The 24,227-nt window shown below is 51.7% G+C and overlaps 1 protein-coding gene across 1 annotated transcript in view; it reads left to right on the top strand.

Moving 5' to 3' along the window:
* Nucleotides 1–25: 25 nt before the first annotated feature.
* The window catches only part of RBPMS (RNA binding protein, mRNA processing factor), a 39,612-nt gene continuing 15,410 nt past the window's right edge, over nt 26–24,227 (top strand). Inside the window, exons 1-4 of the mRNA XM_062574368.1 lie at nt 26–123; nt 19,736–19,813; nt 20,910–20,948; nt 21,575–21,637. Of these exons, the coding sequence (XP_062430352.1) occupies nt 61–123; nt 19,736–19,813; nt 20,910–20,948; nt 21,575–21,637 (243 nt within the window). The 5' untranslated portion in view covers nt 26–60. The remainder of the gene's footprint in view (nt 124–19,735; nt 19,814–20,909; nt 20,949–21,574; nt 21,638–24,227) is intronic.

Genomic DNA, 24,227 nt, shown 5'->3' on the forward strand with positions numbered 1-24,227 from the left:
ACCGCCGCCGCCGCCGCCGCCGCCGCGGCCGCCGGCGGGAGCAGCGTGGCCGGACGCACCATGAGCAGCGGCCCCGCCGAGCGGGACGGCGGCCCCGCCGAGCCCGGCCTGCCCGAGGAGGAGGTAGCGGCGCGGGGCCCCGGCGGGCGGGCGGGCGGGCGCGGGATCGCCCCGGCGCCGCGGCTCTGTCGCGGCCCCCGAGCGGCTGCTTTCCGCCGGTCGGCGGCTTTGGGGGGCAGACAGGACCCTCCTGCTCTCGCCTGCCGCGTGTCGCTGCGATGGTTGGTTTGGGTTTTTGTCTTTTTTTTTGTCTTTTTTTTTTAGCTCAAGTCCCGCGGAGATGGGGTGGGAGGGGAGCAATTCACATTGGAGGTGAATTTGACCGAAGTCGGCAGCACTGGAGATGTGAAGCCGGGGGGGGGGGGGTTTCCACAGAGCGTGCGAGTATTTAGCTCGGTGGTTGCGGTAAAGCTGAATTTTGCTGCGCTGGGCGCTGTGCTCCTGGGGCACTTTTCCCGGGACGCGGCTATCGGCGGGTGCGCTGAGAGCCCGGAGGCAGGGGGGGCCCTGTTTGCGTGGACCCGAAAGCAGCTCGGGGGGCGCCGGAGGATGCAGGAGAGGGATGGTTCGCCCCGGCCTTTCGTTGCGAGGCGCTGGGGCACCCTAAGGACTCTCCCTTCCCTAAGCTTGTGATGCTAAGCATGGTTGCAGGCGAAGGAAACCGCTTTCGGGACGGTGCCCGGCCTGTTTGGGCCAACGACGATGATGCCGAGGCCCGCTCCGACGATGCCGAGGCCCGCTCCGACGGACGGCGCTCCCGGAGAGGGAGGAGGGGGCCGCGTCTCCACGGCTTTGTCTTGCTCGGAGAGGGGTGAGACGCGGGAACCGGCCCCGGGAGCTTGGAGAGGGCGGACAGGGCTCAGAGCGCGGCTTTACGAGAGGGCCGGCCGCTGGCGCTCGCAAGCCGGGCTGCTTCCCCGCCAGAGCGGCTCCTTCCCGCGCCTGCCGCCTCCTGCCCCGAGCCGGCAGGTACTTCACTGGCATAAGCTCATACTGGCCCCGGCTGGAAGCGCTTGGCGCTTGGCAGTGTTTGCGTGAGGGCGCTCGGAGAGGGTTGCCTAACTGCTGGGTAGTACGTACCTCTCCCCTCCGCGCGGGGTCACGCCGGAGGGCTTTTCCTTGAGCTTTGGCCCCCCCCCCGATGCTGTGTTGTACCCCCAAAAGAGGGAGAAGCAGACCCTGTGCGTTCCCAAGGCAGGGAAGCCCCCAGGCTTCCCGAGGGTTAAAGCGACGGTGCCGCGAGGCGGGTCTGGCCCCGAGCTTAGTTTTCTCCTTTGGCTTCCTGTGGCTCACAGGAGTCGCTCCCGCCGCTCCTGGCAGGATGCGTGGGGCATCGCCTTCCCTCTCGCTCCAGCCCTGCTTGCTGGCGTATGTGAGCTTGGGGGGGGTCCCGGCAGTGGAGCCTGGCAGGGGATAGAGCCCTTGGAAAAGAGGTCGCGTAGCTTTGGCCGGGCAGGAACGGCATGTAAAAAAATTAGACAGAGCCCTTATTTGGTAGCGGAGTGGCTCCAGGGAACCCGGCTCGTAGCCCGTGTCCCCGTCCCCGTGCCAGCTCCTCCGGCATGGCTCCTAGCGCCATGGGGTTGGGCTGGTGGAAACGCTGCTGGTGTTGCTGACTGCATCGTCCCAGGGGACTTTGGGGAGCCTGGGCAGGGGGCAGCCAGGGTGGGAAGTGGAGAGAGAAGGGGGGGGGCTAGACGTCCTTCGGGACAGTTCCTAGCGGGAACATTTCCAGCAAGTCAATCAGGTTTCCCTGGACAGCCACCTCACCTTGTGGTGGAGGGATGTAGACTTCCCTCTACCTTGTCAGGAGCTGCCTATGCTCTGGGGTCGCTTCCCATGTACTTGTGCTTCCCTCTCTCCTTTAAGAAATGTCCGGACTTGGGGATTTGGGAGGAAAGCTCCAAGCAATGACACAACTGTGCATGATGACCTCAGGCCCCAGCCCTTGCCCTGCAATCCAGCCTCTCTGTTGCAATCTCCCATCTGCTCCCTTGGCTTCTTGCTCTCTTTCGCTCACTTCCTCGTTCCAGCTTCGCCTCCGGAGCGGCTCCCCCACATTGTCCTCAGCCCTCGCCTGACTTTGTTTTCCCAAACGCCACTCCTCTCCTCACTTTCCCTGCCTGCCCCAGCAGTCGTTTCGTCGGTGATCTTGAGACGCGGCTCCCAAGTCCTGGAGCCGGAGCTCGGAGCTAAGGGAAGGGAAGCTCGGACCTCCTTGCCTGGAAAAGGCCCGTCCTCGCTATGCTGCATGACCCGGTGCTGAGGAGGGAGCTGTTCCCTGTGCTTTCTCCATCCCTGGTGTCACGGGGACCCAGGTGTGCCACGCACAGGCCCGGGACACACACGGTGCCACTTGCAAAGCGACTATCTGGGGCCTCAGGGACTGAAGTCTTGTTTACGTCAGTGAGTTTCCTGGGCTTGGTGACATGCGTACACAGAGGCTGGTAATCTAAACCAAACCGGGGGAACGCTCCGTTAATGGAGAGAGTATTTACGCAAGGGCTAACGCGCACAGGGCTGGAGCGCACCCGGCCGCAGGGGCTTCCGCCTCTCCGCTTCTGCCCCGGCTCCGTACTTCGCTGGGAGGAGGGGGTGAAGTTCCGCTTTCCGTATTTTACGGCTTTATCTCGGCCCTGAGCCGGTGCGGTTGGCTGGAACTGATTCTTCTGCTTCCTCCTCCTCCTCCTCCGTGTCCGTTCTGCTGCCGCGGCGCTCCCTTCCCCTTGGCCCTCTATGCTGCGCGCACATCCTTTGCTGCTGAGATCCCGTCCTCCGGACGTGGCCCTCCTGCCAGAGCTGTGCCGGCTGAGCAGCCTCTATCGGAGAGGCTCTTCCCAGATTTCTGCTGTTTTCTCCCCGCGGTGATGGCACAAAGGGGAAGGATACCGTGCCTTCTGCGCCAAATGGCGCTCGGGGGGATGCTTTGCACCCAAGTCTGGCGTCTGAGCTTTGTGTGCTGAGCAGGCCCATGGTGTGGCGAAACAGGAGCGGGGGCCAACACCCAGGAGCAAAGGGCTCGCTCAACGAGGTGGGCCTGAGCTTGACAAAGCCGGACGTGGGGCCTTGCTGAATCGGCAGCCGCATCGGCAAGCCATGGGCTGAACCTGTAAATGAGTGTGGTTCCTCTTCAGCGGTGAGCAGTCAACCAGCTAATCCACTGGTAGAAAATTAAAGCAAGCCCTGCTGAAATGTGGTTGATCTGAAGCTTTGGTCTAAGTAGGTAATTAAATACCTTGTGAATGAATCACTTCTGCCTCTCCTGTCTGTTGCCTTTCCTGTTAAAGTTTACTCGAGGTGGTTTGCACAGGGGCAGGGGAGCATGACTGTGTTGGTCTTCTCACAGGGTGCCCGGCACCCTTTGAGGAGTCTGAACTGAACATAAGATGGACACAAGCTTTTCTTGTGGTCACGTACCTTCAGGGAGCTGGCAGGAGGCGAGTACGGGTGTGCAGCAGAAGAGGGCTGCCTGGAGAGATGTGCGGCAGTTGGCGCTCTGTGACAGAAGAACCTCTGGGCCTCTCTTCCGCCCGCTGGAGCAGTCCTTGATCTGTTGTCTGCAGACCACAGCTTCTGGCTCTGCAAAAAGCGATGAGCAAATGCAGAATTGTTACCCCATGCCACCAATGGCTGTTCGGGGCACCATACCTCACCTGGCTGTTGCCCCTGCTTTATCATCTGCTGTGGCCAGGAAGAGTTTGGCTCTATCACCATGGTACCTGCGCTTCATGTAGTTGTTTCTGTGATTAGATTTCCCCGAGCCACCTCTTTGCCAGACCGAGCCTGTCCAGATCCTGCCATCTCCTTACAGGCCCTATGTCCCCAACCCTGACCATGCCAGCAACCCCTACTGAATTCTTTTCAGTATCTCCACACCCTCCTTAAACTGCACTCTAGTCTGGACACAGCATTTCAGGAAAAGTAGAAAATGGTGGTGAGACATACAGGAGTAGACATGAGAGGGGCAGGCAGAGGGGAAGGACTGTGAGGAGACAGATGTGCCAGCGATGGAGATGGGATGGAGGCAGCTTCCTACAGAGAGGAGCAGAGGAGCCATGCAGACTGGAGAGGATCCTTTGGAAAATGGCAGAGGCTAGGGAAAAAAAAATTCTGCAGGAATAATAAAAGCTAAGAGGGGAAAAACATTACCAAAGTGGAACCCTGGTAAACTTGAGAGCCATGTAGTACAGTGGCAGGAGTGGAATGGTCCAGAGAGGAACACAGGAAGGAGACTTGGTGTGCTCTCATCCCTGCCGAAAGAAATCAAGAAGGTGCTCCCTGGGGAGATACCAGAGCCATAGTCAGTGGCTTCCCAAGAGTGAGCTAGAGCTGAATAAATGACAGCCTTTGTGACCTGGAAGAAACTTTCAGTTTTGCCCCAAATGGTAACACAAAGTGGAAATGGTGAAATGTTCCACCAAGAAGAAATCCTGAAAAATGTTTATGCAGCAATATCAAAATAAAATATTTCAGCTTTCCTAAACTAAGAGCATTTGGGCTGTTGGAGCCCCACTGCCACAGTTGAGTGCATTTCACTTACCCTTTCTTGGGAGCTGCAGTTCTGGACTGGTGATTCCCAAAACACATTTGGAGAAGCATGTGTCTTGCCTGATACACCTCAAAGAGGGAAGCTGTTTCATTTTTCCGAGTAGAAAGCGATGTTAGAAGAGGCAGGGAGGGAAGAAGGTCAATGTGATTTTCCAGTAGGAAATCTGTCACTATCCCAGTAAATAACTCTGAACAGAAAATTCCCGCCTTTTCTAAAGCCAACGTGGTGGCAGGCTTGGTTTTAGTGGCGATTAGAGAATGTAAATGAAAATATTGCAGAGCTCTTACAGCTCTTATATAAACGGAGAGGAGAATCTGTTTGCAGTCCAGTCCTGGACCCTTGTCACAGCAGAGATACAGCTAACAGCAGTTGTAGGACGTCTAGGTCGTGAACACGGGTGGCTCTGGCAAGGTGCTGGAAGGCTGCTCTGTCAGCAGGACCTTAGCCAAAGATTAGTCTCACAAGGGGAAAACCAGATGGAGGGTGAGGGATCTCCATCCTTGGCAACTTTCAAGAACCAACCAGACGAAGCTGTGGCTGCCCTGATTTGGTGGGCTTCTGAGCAGGCAGTTGCATGGGAGACCTCAGTGGTGCCTTCCCACCTGCGGATCTGTGATTTGGTGATGTGGTCTTGGAAATGATGGTTTCACCAAGCAAAGAGGGTTTGCAATCTCGGGTTAAAATGCTTTGTCCTCCCACAACTGTGTTAGCCAAGCTGAGGCCATAATGTGGGAAAGTGCCCCCTCACTACACAATGTATGCTGGACATTGGACCCGCTAAATGCAGAGTTTCTGGGCTCTGAATTTAACCAGTGCCTCCAGGGCCCTGAGAAGTTGGTGGCTGGAGGAGAATATTTGTGTTTCTGGTTGCAATTAAACCAATCTAGGCATTTGGAGGTTAGGCCTTTCAGCCATCTGCCATGTTTCAAAACTCCCCTATTGCCTCCTATTTTATTTTCCAGGCCTTCTGAAAGCGAGACTGAACAAAACAATAAAGGCAACTATTCGCTAAGGGCTGTGATTACTGCTCATTTTTAGCCAGTGGCAGAGACAAGAGAGTTAGGTGTTTGTGAGGGGGGCAGTGTGAGCTGCATGCTGCCAGCACGGTCAGGGGCCTATGGTGTATGACCTACCATCTAAGCTGGTTTAGCCTGGCCAAGAAGAGGCTAAAGGGAAACCTAACTGCAGCCTAAAGCTACCTGAAGGACCAAGATAACGGAGCCAAACTCTTCTTGGTCATGGCAGATTATTGACAAAGCAATGGCCTCAGGTGGCAGCTTGCACGGTTCAGGTTTGGGAGAAGGGGATCTTCTTCGCAGGAAAGCAAGGGAACAGGTTACTGGGTGGCGGGGCATCTGCAACCCTGGAGGCTTCAAGGCACACTTTGACAAACTGTGCCTTGCTGCTCTGCTCTCATGTTGGTGACAGTCCATCTGCAAGCAGGAGGTTCGACCAGAGACCTGCCGAGGCCCCTTTCCCCTTGCGCTGCTATGGCTGAACGACTCTGTGTTTGTTTTTCCTACTGGTGAAACTGGAGACGGAGACAGGGGATATGTATTGGCTTGGATGTCCCCAGTCCTGGCTTTCTCTTTCCCAACTTCTCCTTCCCAGCTTGACTGACCCACTGGTTCCACCGATAAGCGGGGAAATGTGTTTTGAGCATGGTGAGCACCAACAAAGCAAGCATTGCCCCTTCCCTGTGGCACCTCTTGATGCCTGCACGTTCACACGTCACTTAGGACAGCTATTCAGTCTCTGCACGTGTCAGGATGGGCTCCACAAGCTGCAGAGTTTTATCAGAAACAGAGATGGAGGTATGGGAACTGGAGTCTGTTCTTCTGTCCTCCTCAGGCTACTGCTTAAACTTCTCAAGCTGCTGGCTTTCTCCTTCATTTCCAGCAGGAGCAGGGTCGTTGTGTCCAGGAATCAAAGGGATGCCAGCAAGGTGAAAGCAAAGGTCCAGCTAGCTCAGCCTGGTCTCCCAGGCTGACCATGAGCAGATACATAAGAAATAAAACTTGCCCTTTCCCCTTGCTTCTTGGTGGGCACCAAGTTCTTGTGCTGATTTGCAGCCACCTATAGATTTGCTCTATTAATGTGTCTCATCCATTTGGAAACTGTTTATACTTTTTGTCCCTGTAGCCTCCCATGGCTGGGGTTGTGCTGGGGCTCTTTGTCTTGCTTTTTATGCCCTGTGGCCTCTTTCATCTGCTGCCTTGTACCTGCTGTAGCATGAGGAGGCACACACAGGGCAGCGCTCCTGGCCTCCGGGATGTCAGGGCTGAACCTCAGAGGAACCTGCACTTGGGTTTCGGTTGGGCATGGGTTATCAAGCTGGGCATCCTCAAGCTCACAGCACGACCACTCTTTGGATCGCAACCTGTCTCTGATTGCAGCTGCAGGCCAAGTCTGTCTAGCTTTGCAGCCCACAGTTTAGGCAGGGCGTTGAAAAACTGGAGAGAGCTGAGAGGCCAGCCCTAGGAGCTGTCAGAAGCCTGCGATACCTGCCTCGCTCTGAGAGCAGAGTCGCTCAACCCTCTTAGCTTGGCAAAGCGGAAGTTTTGAGATGGTTTCACCAAAAGCTGCAACTACCTGCAGGGGAACGGGAGGGTGCTCAAGGAGGGCATTCATTAACTAACGTCCTGGAGGGTGATCTAAACCATCAGGGTCACCCTGTGCTAGTCCAGCAATTCTCAGAGCAGGGCTGTGGAGAGCTGCCTATTGCTTGGCTCTTGCCCAGGAGATCTTGGTTACTTAAACATCTCTTTATCAGCAGCCTGCCCTCCAGCTTCTCTATCGTCAGGCAGGGCAGTTAGTTAGTGATATTGCAGATCTCAGCGCTGGATGATACTTTTTTTTTTCCAGCCCTGTATTTTTCCCTGGGAATCAATGAGTGTCTGGTTAAGAAACCCAAGTGATCACACGTACTCCTTGGTTTCTGATTCCTCTATGAGTGCTCCTCTGAGCACTGGGCAGGCAATTTTCAGGCTTTTCTTTGATTAGGTGCTTTCTTTTTCAAAAAAAGGATTTGGTTCTGGGAGCGTTTCTGGTAGAGGATGGACATAAAAGGCCCCGGGATTTCTCTGCATATGAAAGAGAGAGTGACAGAGCACTGGAGCAGGTTGCCCAGAGAGCCTGTGGAGTCTCCTACCCTGGAGATATGCAAAACCCGCCTGGACGCGATCCTAACATGCCCTAGGTGACCCTGCTTGAGCAGGGGGTTTGAATTAGGTGATCTCCAGAGGACCCTGCCAACCTCAACCCTTTTGTGATTCTGTGAAACCATCAAACAGCTACTTGCAGAGACTCCTATTCCATTTAAGGGCAGAAAAATATTTCTTTGTAAATTCTTTCCCTTGGCAAAAGATGTCTGTGTAGCCTGCTGGGAATTTTTTCTGAGGACGCTCCATTTCTGCTTTGCTTCTACCTTACTTTAACATGCTCCAATTCTTCCCACCTGCTTGTTATCAGACCTGGAGGACCGTTCCAGTTGAAAGGACGATGTTTGCATAGGACCCGTTCAAATAGCTATTTTGTTGGGTTTAGCTGCGTGGGGCGATATCGCAACCGAAAGGAGTAAGAAGGATTTTTTCCTCTCCAGGAGACTCCAGGGCTAGGAATAACATTCTCCTGACAGCAAAGCAGTTTGAGCCTGTGGAAATTTTTTTCTCTTAATGCCCAGGAGGGCATCTCCTAGCTTGTTTGGCTAGTTGAATTAAAAGAGAAGTATGCAAGGCATAAAGTCACGGTTTGCTCTGGATCCAGGCTGGTTTCTCCACAAGGCAGCACCGGCCTGGCCTCGCAGGATGGCAGCTCCTGCGCTGGGTGCCCGAGCTGGTGCCACCTCTTGCAGGGCGCAGCTGAGGAGTGCTAATTCGCTTGGGCCGCTGAGGACACTGTCTCTTCCCTCCTGCCTGAAAGGCTCCCGTTGCCTCAAAACATTCAGACCTTTCGGGGCTAGAAACTAGATAAGGGATTCCTTAAAGATCCCTCTTTAATCCACACTTTTCTTCGTCTCCCGTTCTCAGCTAACGCGGCAATATAATTTTACTGTTTGAAACTTGGCCGACCTGTGTTTGAACTCTCAAAGAAAACAAGTCATTACTGAAGAGAAGCCCTTTCTTTGTGAGGCCTAATTTCAGAGGATTTTTCAGAACTTTTATCTCTCTTATCTGCTACACAGTTATGGGACTAAATTATCTGGTAAGTCGGGCTTGTATGGGTTTGAATTTCAGGAATGCAGTAAATTTGTGTCGGGTCCTTCCTCAGCACCATCTCTGAAGCTTGCTGTTTCCTGCACCTCCTCGAGCAACAGGAAGACAAAAATCCCCCAAACCTGAGAACATATGCAGGAAAAAAACAGAAAGGATGAAATCAGAGTGTAAACCTGCAAGTGGGAGTTTTCTGGGGAGCTCTGGCACTTCTTAAACATGGCTCTCTGTGTACAGCCTCATCCTGCTGTCCCTGCCCTGGAGGAGCATGACTGCTGAATGGCCAGTATGTAGCACAAGCTCTGCAGCAGCATGAATATGGGGGAAAAGCCCTGATCCTGGCATTTTAGCTCCCTGCCATTTGTTCAACGAGTGGCAGCGCTGCATGATGAAGCGTGGGATAAGGGAGCAGAAAGAAATGGGAGACGTGGCTTTCTGACACTGTGAATTTGTCAGTGTATTTTTTGCTTCGGGGGTGACTTTGCCTAAAGAGTTATTTATCAGCAATCTCCAGCTTCAGGAGCCTTGGGATGATGTGCTGATCTCAACTTCCCTTTAAAGAGCACGTTCCACTTGATCAGTCGCTCTGGTTCAAGGACTCTTGGACTCTGCTTTTAAAGCGTTTGGGGTAAGAAGGCTTATATGCTTTCTTATATTGAGCTTTTGAGGGTGTTTGTAATAGCTCTGATGCTTGCTAGCAACCAGGGGCCTTAGCCCTCTCCATGGGCACCTGTTTCATGAAGTTGGGACCCTCTTCAGGAGGAAAACCGAGCTGGAAAGGTGGCTGCATCGCCTTGGTGGTAGCAGGTCTGCGGTCAGGGCTGGTGAGTACCACAGCCAGGACCCCGCAGGCACTTGCCTGCCGTGCAATGAGCAGACCAGCGCCTTGGCTTTTGCAGAGCAGGGGATGATGTGGGTGCTGGGTGTGCAGAGCTTGTGCCAGTCCTACTGCGGACAGCAGATTCCCGGAGAGCAGCTCTGCACGGGGGTGGCACGTGCCGGCTCCTGGAGTGGCAGGTTTGCAAATGCAGGGCATGCTGCAAAATTGCTGCCTTGGATCCTCGTGCTGGGAAGTTCTTGCATTACTGTGGGGCCTGTGCTCTTGTGTGCAGGGTTCTTCTGGCCCCTCAGTCTCAGGCCCTGCCAGTCAGAGAGGTTGAAACCAGAGGTGGAAACTCCAGTTGTTGGGTATCTGTGTCCTCTGCACTCTTGCTCCACTGTGCAGGAACAGGGACAAGGAACACACACAGGCAAAGAAGAGGGACCTGTGCCTGTGGCTCACCTTAGAGGCTTTGTTTTGGTGTGGCTGCTCCTTCTGGGAGCTCCTTCCCTTTTGCGGACTGCTCGTAGGATGTCTAAGCCAGTTGAGTGATTTTAGCCGGGTAAGCTGACTCGCAATTTGAGGCCAACAGTGGCAACAGTGCCGTGTTTCCTTGTTTCCAATTAGCTGGTGTGCTGACTTTGTGCAAAGCGCAACACATTAAACTGTGAGTGTTAACGCAAAGCCATTTGCCGGTTAGTAATGCTGGGTAGGATTAGCCACAAGGACTAATGTTCCCCAAAGGGCTCCTTCCACTCCTTTCTGACTCACAGGCATTGACTTGCTTGCAGCTTGAAAGGAAATTTAATTGGTACCCACAAACACAGAGAGAGATGTAAATTCAGTTGATCAATATTTGCTTAACATAAAAATGTGAATTTAAGCCTTTTTCAAATTCGGCATCTATCACTTGGAGTGGGACTCTTCAGTGGCACTGCTGCGTTACTTTAAGCTAATAGAAAGCTGGTGTCCGTGGGTCGGATGCTTCGTGTGCTGGTTAGTCACTTTGTTTTTCTTGATTCCTGGAACGAGGGAACGTCTTGTTGCATTTTATTAAAGCCATTAATCTTCTGCTCAGATACACCATGTGGTTATATGTAAAGGAAAAACTAACAAATATATGAGCTTTAGCAAAGATAAAAGTTTGGATTAATCTCCAAGTTGACTCCTAACCCACCAAGTCTGCTCTGGAGCTGTTCTAGACAACGTTTGCTGAAAAGCTGCGGGATTTGCCTCCCGGCCCCACGAAGCTGCTGCTTGGACAGGACCATGAGCCGAAGCTGGCTCTTGCCACCCCTCTGCAGGGAACGGGTACCTTCTCCTCCCTGGCATAAAGCCGCTGTGATCAGGCTGTCCTCGGTGTGAGAGGGCCTGCGCTACCCCTCTCCAAGGGGCTTCCTGCTGCTGCGCCTCTCCCATGCTGCTGCCGGTTGTTGGAGCCACGTGGGGAGCTGCAAAGCCTGCAGAGCTGGCTGCAGGGCACCTGTGCCTGTTGGACAGAGTGCGACAAGGAGCAGGCTTTGTCTCCAGGGCGCACGTCTTGTTTCTGGAGGCCTGGGTTGAATTATAAAAGCCAGAGCCAGCTTACTCATTACAAAACTGGAGCATGGGCTAAGTGCTGCAGAGTCCAGTCTGCAACACGCTGCTAATTACCTCAACAGCGGAGTGTCAGGGGTCAGTAACTCTCACTGCAGATTGCCCAGAAGATCCAGGTCTACTATTAACCAGAGCCTTAATAGATTACATGCTGCAAGATGAAACTGGCTTAACTTCAGAGGGAGGTTAAGCCACCGCCATGGCTTCCTGTTAGCTCCCAAAATTCCTCACTGGCAGTGGAGCCTGGGAAGGGTCAGGGAGGGTCAAGGACCTCCATCCTGTGTCCTCAGCTTTGTTTCCAAGGCACCAAAAAGAAAGAAGTCCTGGCGTGCCAGCCTGAAGAATGGATCTCTCCAAGCCAGAGAGCGCATGGGACAAGACACCTCACATGGCAGAGTCAGCTGAGAAGCATGGTCAGTGCCTGAACCATTTTTCTGGTTTTCTGGAACCATTGCAGAGGGGTCTGCTGTTTTTTCTGGCCTTTTTTGTCTGGCAGTGGCTAGGACTGGGCCAGGCTGCTCACGACTGCTTGGGTCATCCTACCCCCATGGACTCTGGCCAAGCCATAAGCTGACCCAAGCCAGCTCTTGAAGGCAGCCTGCTTGACTCAAATTGGTGGGAAAACTCCCACTTGCTTTTTGTGGGGCATGCTCCCTGCTCAGAAAGCATCTCCTTGCTCCATCCATCCACTGCTTGAAGAATGCAGGGATGCTCCTCAGCTGGCTTTGTATCCCAGTCGTGCAAATATCCCTGCTGTCCTGGAAGACTTGCACAAACACACATATTTTGCAGATGCAGATAAGCCACTAAGCTGACCAAGGGATGCCAAGGGTCTGAGCTAGAAACTCGCTCTCCCTACGTATGTATTAAGATTTCAAGTTGCTTTTCTTTTAATAAGCGCGTACTAGAGGTGGATTGTTGTGGTCCCTCATTTCATTCCTTTCAGGATACTTGTTTCTGCTGAATTTATGTATTTTTGTTGCATCCATTTCACTCTTTGCTACTGACATCGTGGCATCGTCTTTTTTCTGCCAAAGAGATTTCTTCTTTCACCATCAGTGTCCTTCCACTCTTTCCTTTCCTCTTAGAGTGGCCAGGCAAGCTTGGAGTCATGCATGCACTGTGCCAGAGGCTGGACTAGAGATCTCCAAAGCTCTCTTTTAAGCAATATTTCTCTTCTTCTACGATTTCTCCAGTCCTCTGCTCAGGGACTGCAGCAGCAGGGAAAGATTCCCCTGCCATTTTTTTTTCACTTTTTTTTTTCACCTTCTGACTGAGGAGCAATTAGAGCTGAACCTACGTAGGTCTTGGAGAACAAGCAGCACGAGGAGCTGAGCCAAAAATAAGAAAAATGGTGTTGTCCCAACCCACGAAGTGGTCAGATGCCCAAGGGCTGACCCTACTCTCCTTGCTGCTGTTGCCGAAGGAGTGTGGGATTACTGAGGGCAGCGTGCCTCAGAAGGAACTTGACTATGTCAAATGGTGTGTGTGTGGGAGGGGGGCACATGAGATAAAAAACAAGCCTACCTTTTGAGGCCTGAACTGCTCCGCAGTCTGATCTTCTTTATTTTGCAATCGCATTGGTCGGCATTTTTACGACAGTCAGAGTGATTTCACGTTCTTTAATCAAGGTTTTCACCGGCTGAAGCATCACTATTGAAAATAAGCTATCATCAGCGGGTAACATAGCAGAAACTGTAATGCAGCAGCCAGCTCAGCCCTCCAGTTACAGATGAAAGGCTGCTGTGGAGGTCAGTACCATCAGGACCTATCAGCATCCACTGGGCATCGCTAAGCAGCTTGGATATCTTTGGTAGCAGGAGGAGGGAGTAGGGCAGGAGACAAAAACCCATCAAGACTTTTGTCCTGTTAAAAGCTAAATGCTGCTAAAATGCTGGGAGAAAATGGCAGGAGGAGCTGCTGGGGTTCACAGCAATCAAGTCCTGTGCCCCAAGGCAAGATGGGGATGAGCTCTGATGGCTTCTGATGCAGTTAAATAGGTGGAGAGCTGGATTTTGCCAAGCCCCTTTGGAACTACAGCAGCAGAGCGAGTGCTGGGGCTTCCAGGAAGGGCCCACTCCACCCCTAATTCCCTGCAGCTCTTTTTATTGCTCACAGAAAGTAGCTATTTGTAGGGGGTAAAAAAAGACAGTCAGTGTTTTTCCGGTTGTGTTCGAAGCAAAATACCTTTCTTCTAGGAAAGGATAAGCTTGCCTTGTTTACATTAAATTCCAGTAGAGGGAGCTTATATAGAGCAAAGTCAATATTCTGGCAGGAGGAAATATATACAGTCTATACATTTAGCATCAATTTCCAGCCAACAAACATGCCAAGCGCATTGAAAATAGAATGACCTCTGGGATGCTGGGAGGAATTAATCACCCTCTGTTACAAACAGGAGTGGTTAGACCTCCACGCAGTGAAACCTTGCCCTGGTGATTTAGAAAGGAGCACGATACATTCAGGATGGACCAGATATGTGGAAATTACCCCGGCTGAAGCCTTGCAGCAGCACAGCTCCCTTCTTTGGCAGGGACTGGGCAGGGCTAGAGCTGCTGTAGGAGGAGTCCTACTCTCTTGATGTCTTCCCACCCAAGACAACTGTGCTCTGAGGGCAGCCCTCATGTTTTCCCATGGTGATGTTGTTTTCCTCCGTGACCCAGGCAGTAAAGGTGGGACTTGCCTGTGGGATCTGCTAAGCCAGTGCTATGGTTCGCTGGACAAGTAGTGGGGAGAAACAAGTACCTAGAGAGAGCAAGTACTTCCAGGTCTGTTTTATGTTTATAAGTGCTGCATGGTGTTTTATGAGAGCCTAAGGAGTGCGACGTTTCATCTGCATCTGCATTTATGGGGTGAGGGCTTGTTGGTCTGGGGGTAGTGGGATTTCAGTATTACTTTCAGTTTAACGAGGGAATGGGAGACACTGCTAACCTTTTTGCTGCCGTCATCTCTGTTGTCGTTGCGGTGGAGAGGGGTGTCCGAGCTGGACAGGGAAGCTGAGCTGACTGGCCTGCACACACGCATCTTGGGCTGGCCATCTTCTGGAGGATTAGCCCCAGCATGGGCACGAGAGATTCTTCTGGAGCTTAGCTGCATGATTCTCTCCGCAGCTCCTGCCAGAAGAAACTTGGATAGCAGAGGTCAGGCATAGTTTGAGTCTGTCTGGCAGGAGCTCCCAGGCAATTAGAGCCTGGCATGCTGCAAGCAAAAGCTCCACAGCCCTGCTGGGACCGTCACACAGGCCTCAGCTGTACAAGGCTGCATGCCTGGCCATGGCCTGCTGCGAGGGGCTGAACTGCAGCACCTTCTCAAGGGGGCTGGTTGCTTCTTCTGACAAATAGCTCTGCTCCACCTCTGCCACAGCTCTGCTGGTCAGCCCCTCCTAGTTGATGTGAGCTGCTATGGTGTATGGAGCTCTGTGTGGCACTTGTGGGGTAATATCTGGTGACATACTTTCAGCAGCCACTACCCAGTGGGTTTTCCCTTCCGTTATCTTCCCTGCATTCAGGAAATTGCTGTGCCTCCTTTGAGAGATGGTGGAGTGTTTAATGGATCAAGCTTGATGGTGGATGCTGCCTCACTGTGTGGCTCATCTCCTCTCTCCCCATGCTAGAACAATGCAGAAGGCTTTCTGGGTGCTCCCAGCAGCTTTGCTATGTGGTTATAACTTCTCTCAGCAGTTGCGTGGCATTTGAGGTGTTACTCAAGGACTCTCTTGAGTGGTTTTGTGGAGGACAAAGATATGAGTGCTTTTTAACTGGAGGCTTGACAATCATTTACCCAGACTATACTCAAAAGAGTTCTGAGCATTTACAGAAAGTCTTTCTGTGCTAACTCCCTCTTAGCCAAAATAGCTGCTTAGCTTGTAGTGCCATCCCTCTTTACAGGAGGTCAAATCTTATCAAATGAGGACAGGGAGCAGGTCCCTGTGCTTCATTCCAGGCTCACAGTATGCCTGAAGATCAATGGGAGGAACACACGGGTCCTTCCCAATGCAGGTTTTTCACTTGCTCCAAATCCAACATGTCCTTAAAGCCTGAAAGGCTTCAGCCATGACTTACTCGGGAGCAATGCAAATTTTGTGGCGCTGGGGCTGGAGCTCAGCTTTCCCTTATAAGGCTGCAGCTCATCCTGGCTGATCTTCTCCAAAACAGAAACAATGTCCCCCAAAGCATCCGCGGCACATTTTCTCCCCAGAGATCCAGCGGTTCTGGAGGCGTGGGTGGCAGTGAGGCACAATGCTGTATAGGGGGGCAAACTGTGAGCTTTTGTGTCTTGTTTGGAGGAGGAACTTCCATTTTTGGCCCAGAGCAGCCTGAGCTAGAGCGCATTGGATCACCTTTGCTAAAGGAAAATGTCTGGGGAGGCATTTGGGAGCTGAGGTTGGGAAGATGAGGTACAGTGATGCTTAAAAGCTCTTCATGCCCTATCTGTTGTGGCTGACATTTGACAGGTCGCCAGCCACAGTATGTCTCCACCCAGTGTGACATGTTAACATCACAACAGCAAGAAGAGTCCAAGTAGCTGAATTTGGAAGTGAAATCCCATCTCCCCTTCTCTCTCCTTATGTAGCTGACATTTCCTTACAGCATGCAAGTCTGGAGAGCTTGGTTTCCCTGCCATGGTTCTCCAGCTGAGGTACAACCTGCAGTCCCTGTTTTTTGTCCGTGTTGGCTGCGTTATAGCACATGCTGCCAGATGGTGACAGCTCCAGTAGTGAGCAGCTTCAAGGAGCAGGGATCAGTCACTACAGCCACCAGTCCACTGTAGATAGTCCCATCACAAACAGCAGGCTTGTTGCTTGTTCTTCCTCATGCAGGAGAGAGGAAAGATTAGGTGGGAAGGGTGGGAACAGCACAAGGTTTATTTCCAAGAAACTCCCACAGCAGAAGCAAAAACTAGCGATCTGACGGTTTTGCAAAGCAGCTGAGGCTTGGAAAGGAGAACCTGCCACTTAGAAGCCTGGGGCCCATTTATCTGCTTTCCTGCTAGCTCAGTGTCACGAAAATGCTTTTTTCAGGGTGCTTTGGGCCTGTTCTCCAGGGTGGTCTCTAGCTGCAAAACAGACAGCAACTCCAGATTAGGAAGGATCGTCACGCTGGGCCATGCATACCTTGATCCAATTCACACCGAGATCTCGGCATCCACCTGGCAAAAGCCTTGAGCAGCCTCAAGAAAGCCCCCTCGAGAAACCCCTTCCCACCTTGGTCTGTCCCATCTTGGGTTGCAGACTAGGTACACATGAGCTCACAGCTCTTGGTTTGGCTTGTGGCTATCTAAACCCAGGTACCTGTCTTTTTGAGACAGGTTAAGTGCTGTCTCTCTGTACTTTCATAGCTAGCTTGTTTTTTTTTCCAGCCCGCATGCATAAAGTGATCCGTATCAGCAGTGCCTGGGCTGTTGACATAAGGGCTATATGCAAATGGCCCGTGTTGTGCCGACAGAGCTGAGTACCTTTTGTTATTTAATAGATATTTGCCGTAGGTCAGCCAGAGGTTTTGTTACACAAAGCAGGAATGTTTGCACTCCCGAGATCTTCAGAGATGTGTTAGATATCTTTTATCTACAAGAGAAAGAACAAATTTCAGCTGAAGACTAGGCCTTGTCTGGCAGTTTTATGTGTTCCAGCATTTAAGCTCAGACAGTGGGTGGGCTGGCAGAACTACAGGCCAGGAAACTTGGCCAAAAATCAAGGTTTTCTTTTCCCTTCTTCCAGTCCAGAATGGGCAACTTGTCACCCAGGGCTGGTACAACTGACTGCTGCTGTGACTCCTTTGCCCACCTCTCCCAAGGCATTTGGGTGCCTAGAAAGCACTTCACGTCTGAGGGACTTGAGTTCCTCCGTACCCTAAATGAGGGAAGCTTTCTCACTGCAGGGTATATACATATATATACATATAAAACAACATGCTCCCTGCCTTTACCTGTGACCTCATGCTTGGGATGAGGACGGGGGGGGGGGGGGGGGGGGGGGGGGGAGGGCTTCTGCCTCAGGCAGCTCTTTGCTGGGATGGCGAGGGATTGCAGTAGGGACCTGACCAGCCCGGGTGCAGCCCCAAACAAGCATAGTCAGTTGTTAGAGTGGCTAGGGCCAGCCTCAGCCCCAGGCCTGAGCCTAAATGCAGTTTGTGTGGGTGGGGTGGCCTCATCTGCCCTAGGATCTCAACACAACATGTGTCAGGCTGAGCTCTGAGGGCTTCCTGGGTGACAGGCCCCAAACCTGTGTAAGCCACAGCTCGATGCTTCCTGCCTGGTCAGTCTTTGGATGAGGTTGCTGGACAACTTGTAAGGGACTGGCAGCAGATACAACTCTTAGGCTATCAATCTTCTCCACCCAACGCTGCTCTTCCAGTTAAAAAAGCATAAGAATTACTCAGAGTCCCAGCTTTTATACACAGTCCAGCTCTGACTCAAGGGATTTTACCCAGGCAGGGTTTTACCTGCCTCAGAAAAGCCTGACATAATTGCAGATCTCGTTTCTGCTGCATTAGCAGAGCTGCAACAATTTCCTAGAGTGAAGCTAGCTCATCTTGATAGGTTAACACAATGGATTGCCTCAATTAACACAATGGGCTTAAAAGCCTTTGCAATACATTGCAGGGGAGATAGGGATTTCTTTGGCAAGTTGCTGCAGGTCATACCACTCAGATTAACTCCCGTCTGATTAGCTGCAGAGTCTTTCATGTGGAGCAACCATGTGGCCCCGGAGGCTGGAAAAGACCCCTTTTCCAAGCATCTGTGGTGCACCTCATGGTTTTAAAGCAAGCGTTTCATCACTGGGCTCTGTAGCCCTAGCAAACTGGCCTTGCCAAAAGGCCACTGTCCAGCCTGCCACTGAAACTGGGCAACCAAGTGGCAGATCACGTACGGCTTTTTAAGGGGAGCACGAGGCACACAGGCCTTCCCCAACTCATGGTCTCTGAGCAAGTGCCTGCTCAGAAGGGCTAGCAAGCCTCTGGCAAGTGAACTCCCCACTGGCAGCAAGGCTGGTGTAATGGGAGGAGATGAGGTGTTTTGGACGCGACCTTGCTGGTTTTATGCCTCGGCCTCCAAAACAGGAGAGAGACCCACAAGCTGTCTTGGGAACTCGCAGAAAGTGGTTCAAGTGCACAGCTCCTCTGAGCTTATGCTGGTACGGCTCTTCACTCTAAACAAAATTTGTCCCTCCTTGATGTTTACCTTAGGGTATTTATGAAGCCATCAAGTCCTTCTCAGACTTTGTGTTGTTGGTAGGTTCAAAATAACCAGTCTGATCTCTTTCTGTCACCTACTTCCTCCATTTCCCTAGGCATCCAAGTGTGTCCACCTCCTCTCTTCCTCTTCAGGTCAAGCACTGATCTGAGCAGAAGTGGTCAACGTTTTCTTTGCAAGGAAGGGCAAAGTCCCCCCCATCCTGTCTGCATGGCAGGAGCAATTTGAACAGTAGGATCAAAGGGTCCCTGCAAGCAAGGAGGGCATCTCCCCCTGCCCTCGTTCCTTTTTACTATCATAGTTTTCTTTTTGATCCTTTGAGCGTATGTTTGAGCTTATGTCTGGCTTGGAGCAAATGCGCTGATATCAAAGCTTTGGGGCCTCTGGAGGGTGCATCTAGTCCCCCAGGATGAGGGGAGGGTGCGTGAGGGGGTGCACACGTAAGAGCAAGGCTTCATTTCCTTGGTAAAGACTCAAAGATAAGCGTTTCGCCTAATGTTTTAAATATGCTTTCAAGGACAAGCAAGTTATTCCAAAGTAAGGTCGCAGCTAGCAACCCCACCAGGGCCTTCTGGTGGCTTTGCACGTAGCACACCCTCACTCAGCCAGCAGGAATGTATAGTATTTGCCAAGTTCGACAATTAGGCGAAGGTGAGAGTTTGGCCTTACCTACCATTCCCACCACGCTGAGGGGAAATCAGCTCCCTGTGGACACTGCTGGATACCACAGTGTGAGTTGTTGATAGAAAGAGGAAGAGAGGACTTTCAGGGCTTATTTATTCAGCGGAGTTTACTATTGTGGGATTATTTTTACCTGATCTCTCCAGGATGTTAACAAGATTATAACGCTGTTAGATCCTGTTGGCGTAGCCAATTTCAGTGGGACAGAGCGACTTCATAAGTCCATCAGGGATTATTTGCAGAGTGCTGTGATCTACCAGTGCAGTCTGATTCCCATGGGGGAAATGATTAAGTTCTCACTTTTGCAATCTTGTTGTTATCATTAGTTGTGGAATCAGGATTTCTGCAAGCTGTCCCTACTTCTAGGATGCTGCACGACAGCAAATAATTTATCACCGCTCTTAGATCCACCCAAAAGGAGTTAAAATCCTTCAGACATTGTTAAAAGGTGACTTTTAGAAATCTGGACAGACTACTTAAAATCAGCCCCGTTCAAAACATGGACATTCCTGCACTATAGAAGAAATAGTGGAAGTGTCCACAACGTGGGTTATCTATGTTATTTACAGATCTATTCCAAAGATAGTGGATGAAAGTCCCCATGAACCTTTCTTCCTTCTTTTCTAGGTCAGGACACTCTTTGTGAGCGGGCTGCCTCTGGATATCAAGCCCCGGGAACTTTACCTTCTGTTCAGGCCCTTTAAGGTACGAAATCTGTGTCCCCTGGGGGGAGAGGTGGTCTGCAAACATCTGTACAGCAATGGAGTGTAGCGGTGACCCATGCAGCACATTCCTTCAGCTGGCAACCTGCACTATCCTAATGTCACCACGTGGTTCCTCTCTGCAGACCTGAAAGCAAAAAGGGGTGCAAAAGATGGTAACATACCTGCACAGCAAAAAGCCCTTGCAAACAGAGCAGTTTAAGATCAAGTAGGGTGTCTGGGGTTATGTTGTGGGGACCTAGCCTTTGCAAAGGCATTAGAAACCCATTCACTGCTCCAAGCTGGGCCCCAGTTTAGCATACTGCAGCAAGACTCAGGAAGTGTGAGCTTGCTTCCAGTCCTTGTCATGGTATTTCCTGGCAAGGCTGGGCAAAGTGTATGGGCTAGTGGTCTCTAAGCTTAGCAGGATCCAGGAGCCCACTGGTTTCCCAGAAAAAAAAAAAAAAAAAAAAAAAAAAAAAACTACTTTGGTCATTTCATACAAGTTTCTCCATGTTTTTTCCTCCAGTAAAATGTAGAGAAGTGGTATCATGCTCTTTGATTATACACAGGTTTAAATTCCACATTGATTTACACTCCATTTAATAGCAGAAGAGAACTGACTTTAAACCTCTAAAAATCTCCACTACGTTTCTTGACCATGACAGATTTGGAGTTCATATATTGGCTCTTTTAAAATACAAAAGATGGTATTATCAAGCTACGATCAGGCATTAAACAGCCGTGCAAAAAATGCAGCGGCACTGAGCCACTGAGCCTGTGCTAATCCTTTACAACTGTAACAAGCTCACTATCATGTCTGCCTAATACTCCCTACTCCCCAGTATCTCCGCCTGGCCAAATTTCCCTTCTTGGCAGGTTTTGCTGCTGGCCAGCTGTTCCCAAGACCAGGCATTGCTGTTGCAGCAGCTGTGTCTTGGTCCAGCATGCTCTGCTGTGTGGCTGCATGGGGAAAACTTGCTCAGATGTTGAGGGATGGGTAACATCAGTTTCTACGTGGTTGGCTATGCTGAGCATTATCTGTCTGTGGCCGTCTCATAAGGATCTTGGCTAAACACAGATTTTCTCTTTTCTTGCAGGGATATGAAGGGTCTCTTATAAAACTCACGTCTAAGCAGGTAAGAGCCTTTCAGAACCGGATGCTCGTAGTTGCCAGCACTGTGCAATTTGGGAACAGTGTCTCAACACAAAGTCTCATCTCTTCTAAGCTCCAGTCTTAGTTTAGTCCTCTTTTTTCCTCATCTCTCCAATCCCCTGATTTTTGTGTGCAGCCTCACTGCGGGGAGTGCTCAGCTTCCAGTGGCAGAGCCATGCATCTGCAGCAGAGGCAAGGGCCCATTTAGGGGCGATCAGGGCAGGTGTCCTGGGAGCAGGAGGGTCACAGGGCTGTTGGACTCGGCCCTTGTGTTGGAATGAGTTGCCTTTTGCAGTGGAGGGCTGCAGCGACACGAGCCTGTCCTCCAGGCAGAGAGCAGAGCCAACCTGCCTTGGGCTGTGGCCCTTGTGTGCATCACCAGAGGCTGCTGCTCCAAGGCCTTGCCCTTTGCTTGAGTGCCAGCCTAAATGTCTAGCCGCTTCCAAAAAAGCCTCAGCTGGCCCCAGCCCTCCATGATGCAAAGACCACTTGTGGGCACAGATCCCAGATCCGCATTTCCCATCACAGGGAACTGCTTTGTATGCAGCTGAAGGAGGTGCCATTGCTCCCCTACGTGCCTGACTCGCCTCTCCTCTCTTCCCTCCTCAGCCCGTGGGGTTCGTTAGTTTTGACAGCCGCTCAGAAGCAGAAGCTGCTAAAAATGCTCTGAACGTAAGTACGTGGTGCCCTTCCTGGCAGCTAGTGCCAGGGCTCAGGTCCTGGGGAGGCAGGGGGAACTGTACTGCTGGCAGAGGAGACGCTTGTGCTTGCTACCCTGGAGATGGGGAGAACCATCTTTCCTTGATTCATGGCCAAAGCCTAAAGCCACGCTTGTCTGTGAGAGCTGGTGAGAACGGTTGTGTCTGCCGGGAGGGAAGGGCAGCTCGCTTACGCATCGTGTTTTGCTCCCACACTTACAAGGTGACTGTGGACCAGGCAGGAATGAGGGTGCGTACTACTCAGCGCTTGTGCCCACGAGCTCTGCCTTTTCTCCAACAACTCTCGTATGACGGGACCTCTGCGAGGAAGTTGAGGGAGCTCGCTCCTCTTTTCCTCCCGTCACTGAATTCCTCTCTCATTTTTCCTTCCCCAAATGACTGCCAGTTGCTCTCCAAGTTTCTCCGGCCTGGGGATGTGTATCCTCCGCACCTGCTAGCTTGAATATGTTCCATTTCTCCAACCGCTTCCTGATCTGCTACTTATCATCTGCTATCATTGTAATCTCCACTATTTCCTAATGTCCATCCCTCACTCCTGCTTTTATAATGGCTTCTCTTCTTTGCTGGCCACATTTTTTCACTGTCTTGGCACGTGGTCAAGTCTTAGTCCAGCTTTAAAAAATGTTAGGGAGATAAGGCTTTCTGCTGGCCTCTGTTTTCTGTAAAGCAGGTAGCCTCTGCCTTCTTCCAGCTGAGGCCCATGTTACCAGCGCTGGAACAGGGCAACTCTTATCACAGGAGCATGGAGAGATTTATGGAGGAAGGGACTTTTGGAGGGCTCTAGTCCAACTCAGAGAGTTCATGATCTCCGAGGATGGGAAGGCCAGAGTGAAGATGCCAGAAGTGAAGACCTTGTGATCAAGATCACATGTACACGGTGAAAATGTTTGTGTTGTCCCCAACATCATAACAAAGTTTTTCTCAATTTGTAAGATTTGCAGTTTTTTTTAAGAGCAAGAATTATATTATTTAATTCTCCTGGAGGGGAAGGAGGTTATATTCTCTGTCTCCCCTCTCCCACCTCCTCAAAAAATGGTTGAGATAAGAGCATCTAGCCAAGACCTCTTCCTAGGGGAGTCTGAACTCACATCTTCTGTGAGAACGTCCAGGAAAGTCCTACCAGCTCCCTGAGCACTTGGTGGGTACTTGCACTTTTTTCTGTTGACAGGGTAGCACTTTGCAGTCACACTAAACCACTGGAGCAAGGAAATAGCTCTGGGGTGTGAGCACACTGCCAAGTCCGTGCGCTCCCTGCTTTGCCCTGGCTGTTCGTACCACCTGCATGCTAATTCTGGAGAGAGCTTTTATATGTGGCTGAAGTTGGCCTTTACCAACTGGCCCAAAGATCTTTCCCTGGGCCAGGGCCAGCAAGAGCTGGTAGCTGTCCCATCTCCGTCCTGGCTGTGTGCAGCAAAAAGGGCTGTGTCCTAGCGCACGGGCTCACAGGACCTCTCTGTGCAGAGCGTTTGCCCATGAGCTCTGTGCTGTCAGAGTGCTGGAAGAGGATTACAGAGCGCAGATGATTTGTCGGGAAGAATTTGTAGCCCCCTTTTGCTTTGAAATGGGAGGGGAGAGAGAGAGAGACACGTGGCTGCAGAGATGATAGTGCTTCTAGATCAGCGTTAATCTGCTCAGTTGGTTTGAACCCGGTTCCTTACTGCTGGCGATGTTGTGGGAGCGATCAGACTGCATGAGCAAGTGTATGAGTGCCTGTGAATAACAGCACATGCATGAGCTGTGCTGCTGTGCGTGTGCACGTGTTTGTGCAAGAATGTGAGTGCACAGGGCCATCCTCAACATTGATCCAAGCCAGATGCAGGCACTGATGAGGTTATTTGCTTCCAGTAAATGAACTTGCTTTGTTCCACTCGTTTGATATGCGACTTATCACTGCATCAAAGCTCTTAAAACATCCCTCTTGTCTACAGCAGCAAAATAGCCCTGGAAAGCTCGTGTTTCCCTTTTTTAGACCGGTGCCTCACTTTCGGAAGGCCGACGATTTGTGCCCAGTTGAGGCACGGGGGCAGAGCGCTTCCCAGCCAGCTTCACAGTGTGCCGGCCAGCCGGGGCGCTCCCTGTTTGCACTAGTGACAGCAGCAGAGGCGTCTGCCCTGTTCTCCCCAGCGCAGGCTCTCCGGATCCCAGATTTATTCGGCGCTGCGACGGGTGTGTTTGATCTCGTTTCGCTCAGGGTGTGCCTGTGGGGAAGAGGTGCTGCGTGAACAGTCCCTGGCCTCCCCTGCTAAATGCAGGGGTGGGAAAAGGTTACAGGGAGGTGTGTGTGTGGGGGGGACGTTATTCATGGAGATGGCTGACATTTGCATTTGGGAGTCCAGACAGCCAGGGGCCCTGTCTCAGGACCCCATCTGGCTGACGTTAGCCAGCGCCCAGGTCTGCGACCTCCTGTCTGTGGGAGATTAAGGAGTGGGAGGTGATGCAGCAGCACTGGTTCTCTCTCGACCTCGGGGAGCCTTTCCAGACGGTTTTCCTCTGCAAAGCAAGGCGGACTTATCCCCGCAGCAGCTCCTGCGTGCTCACGGAGG

Source organism: Rhea pennata, chromosome 4 (assembly GCF_028389875.1).
Source record: "Rhea pennata isolate bPtePen1 chromosome 4, bPtePen1.pri, whole genome shotgun sequence".
NCBI lineage: Eukaryota > Metazoa > Chordata > Aves > Rheiformes > Rheidae > Rhea > Rhea pennata.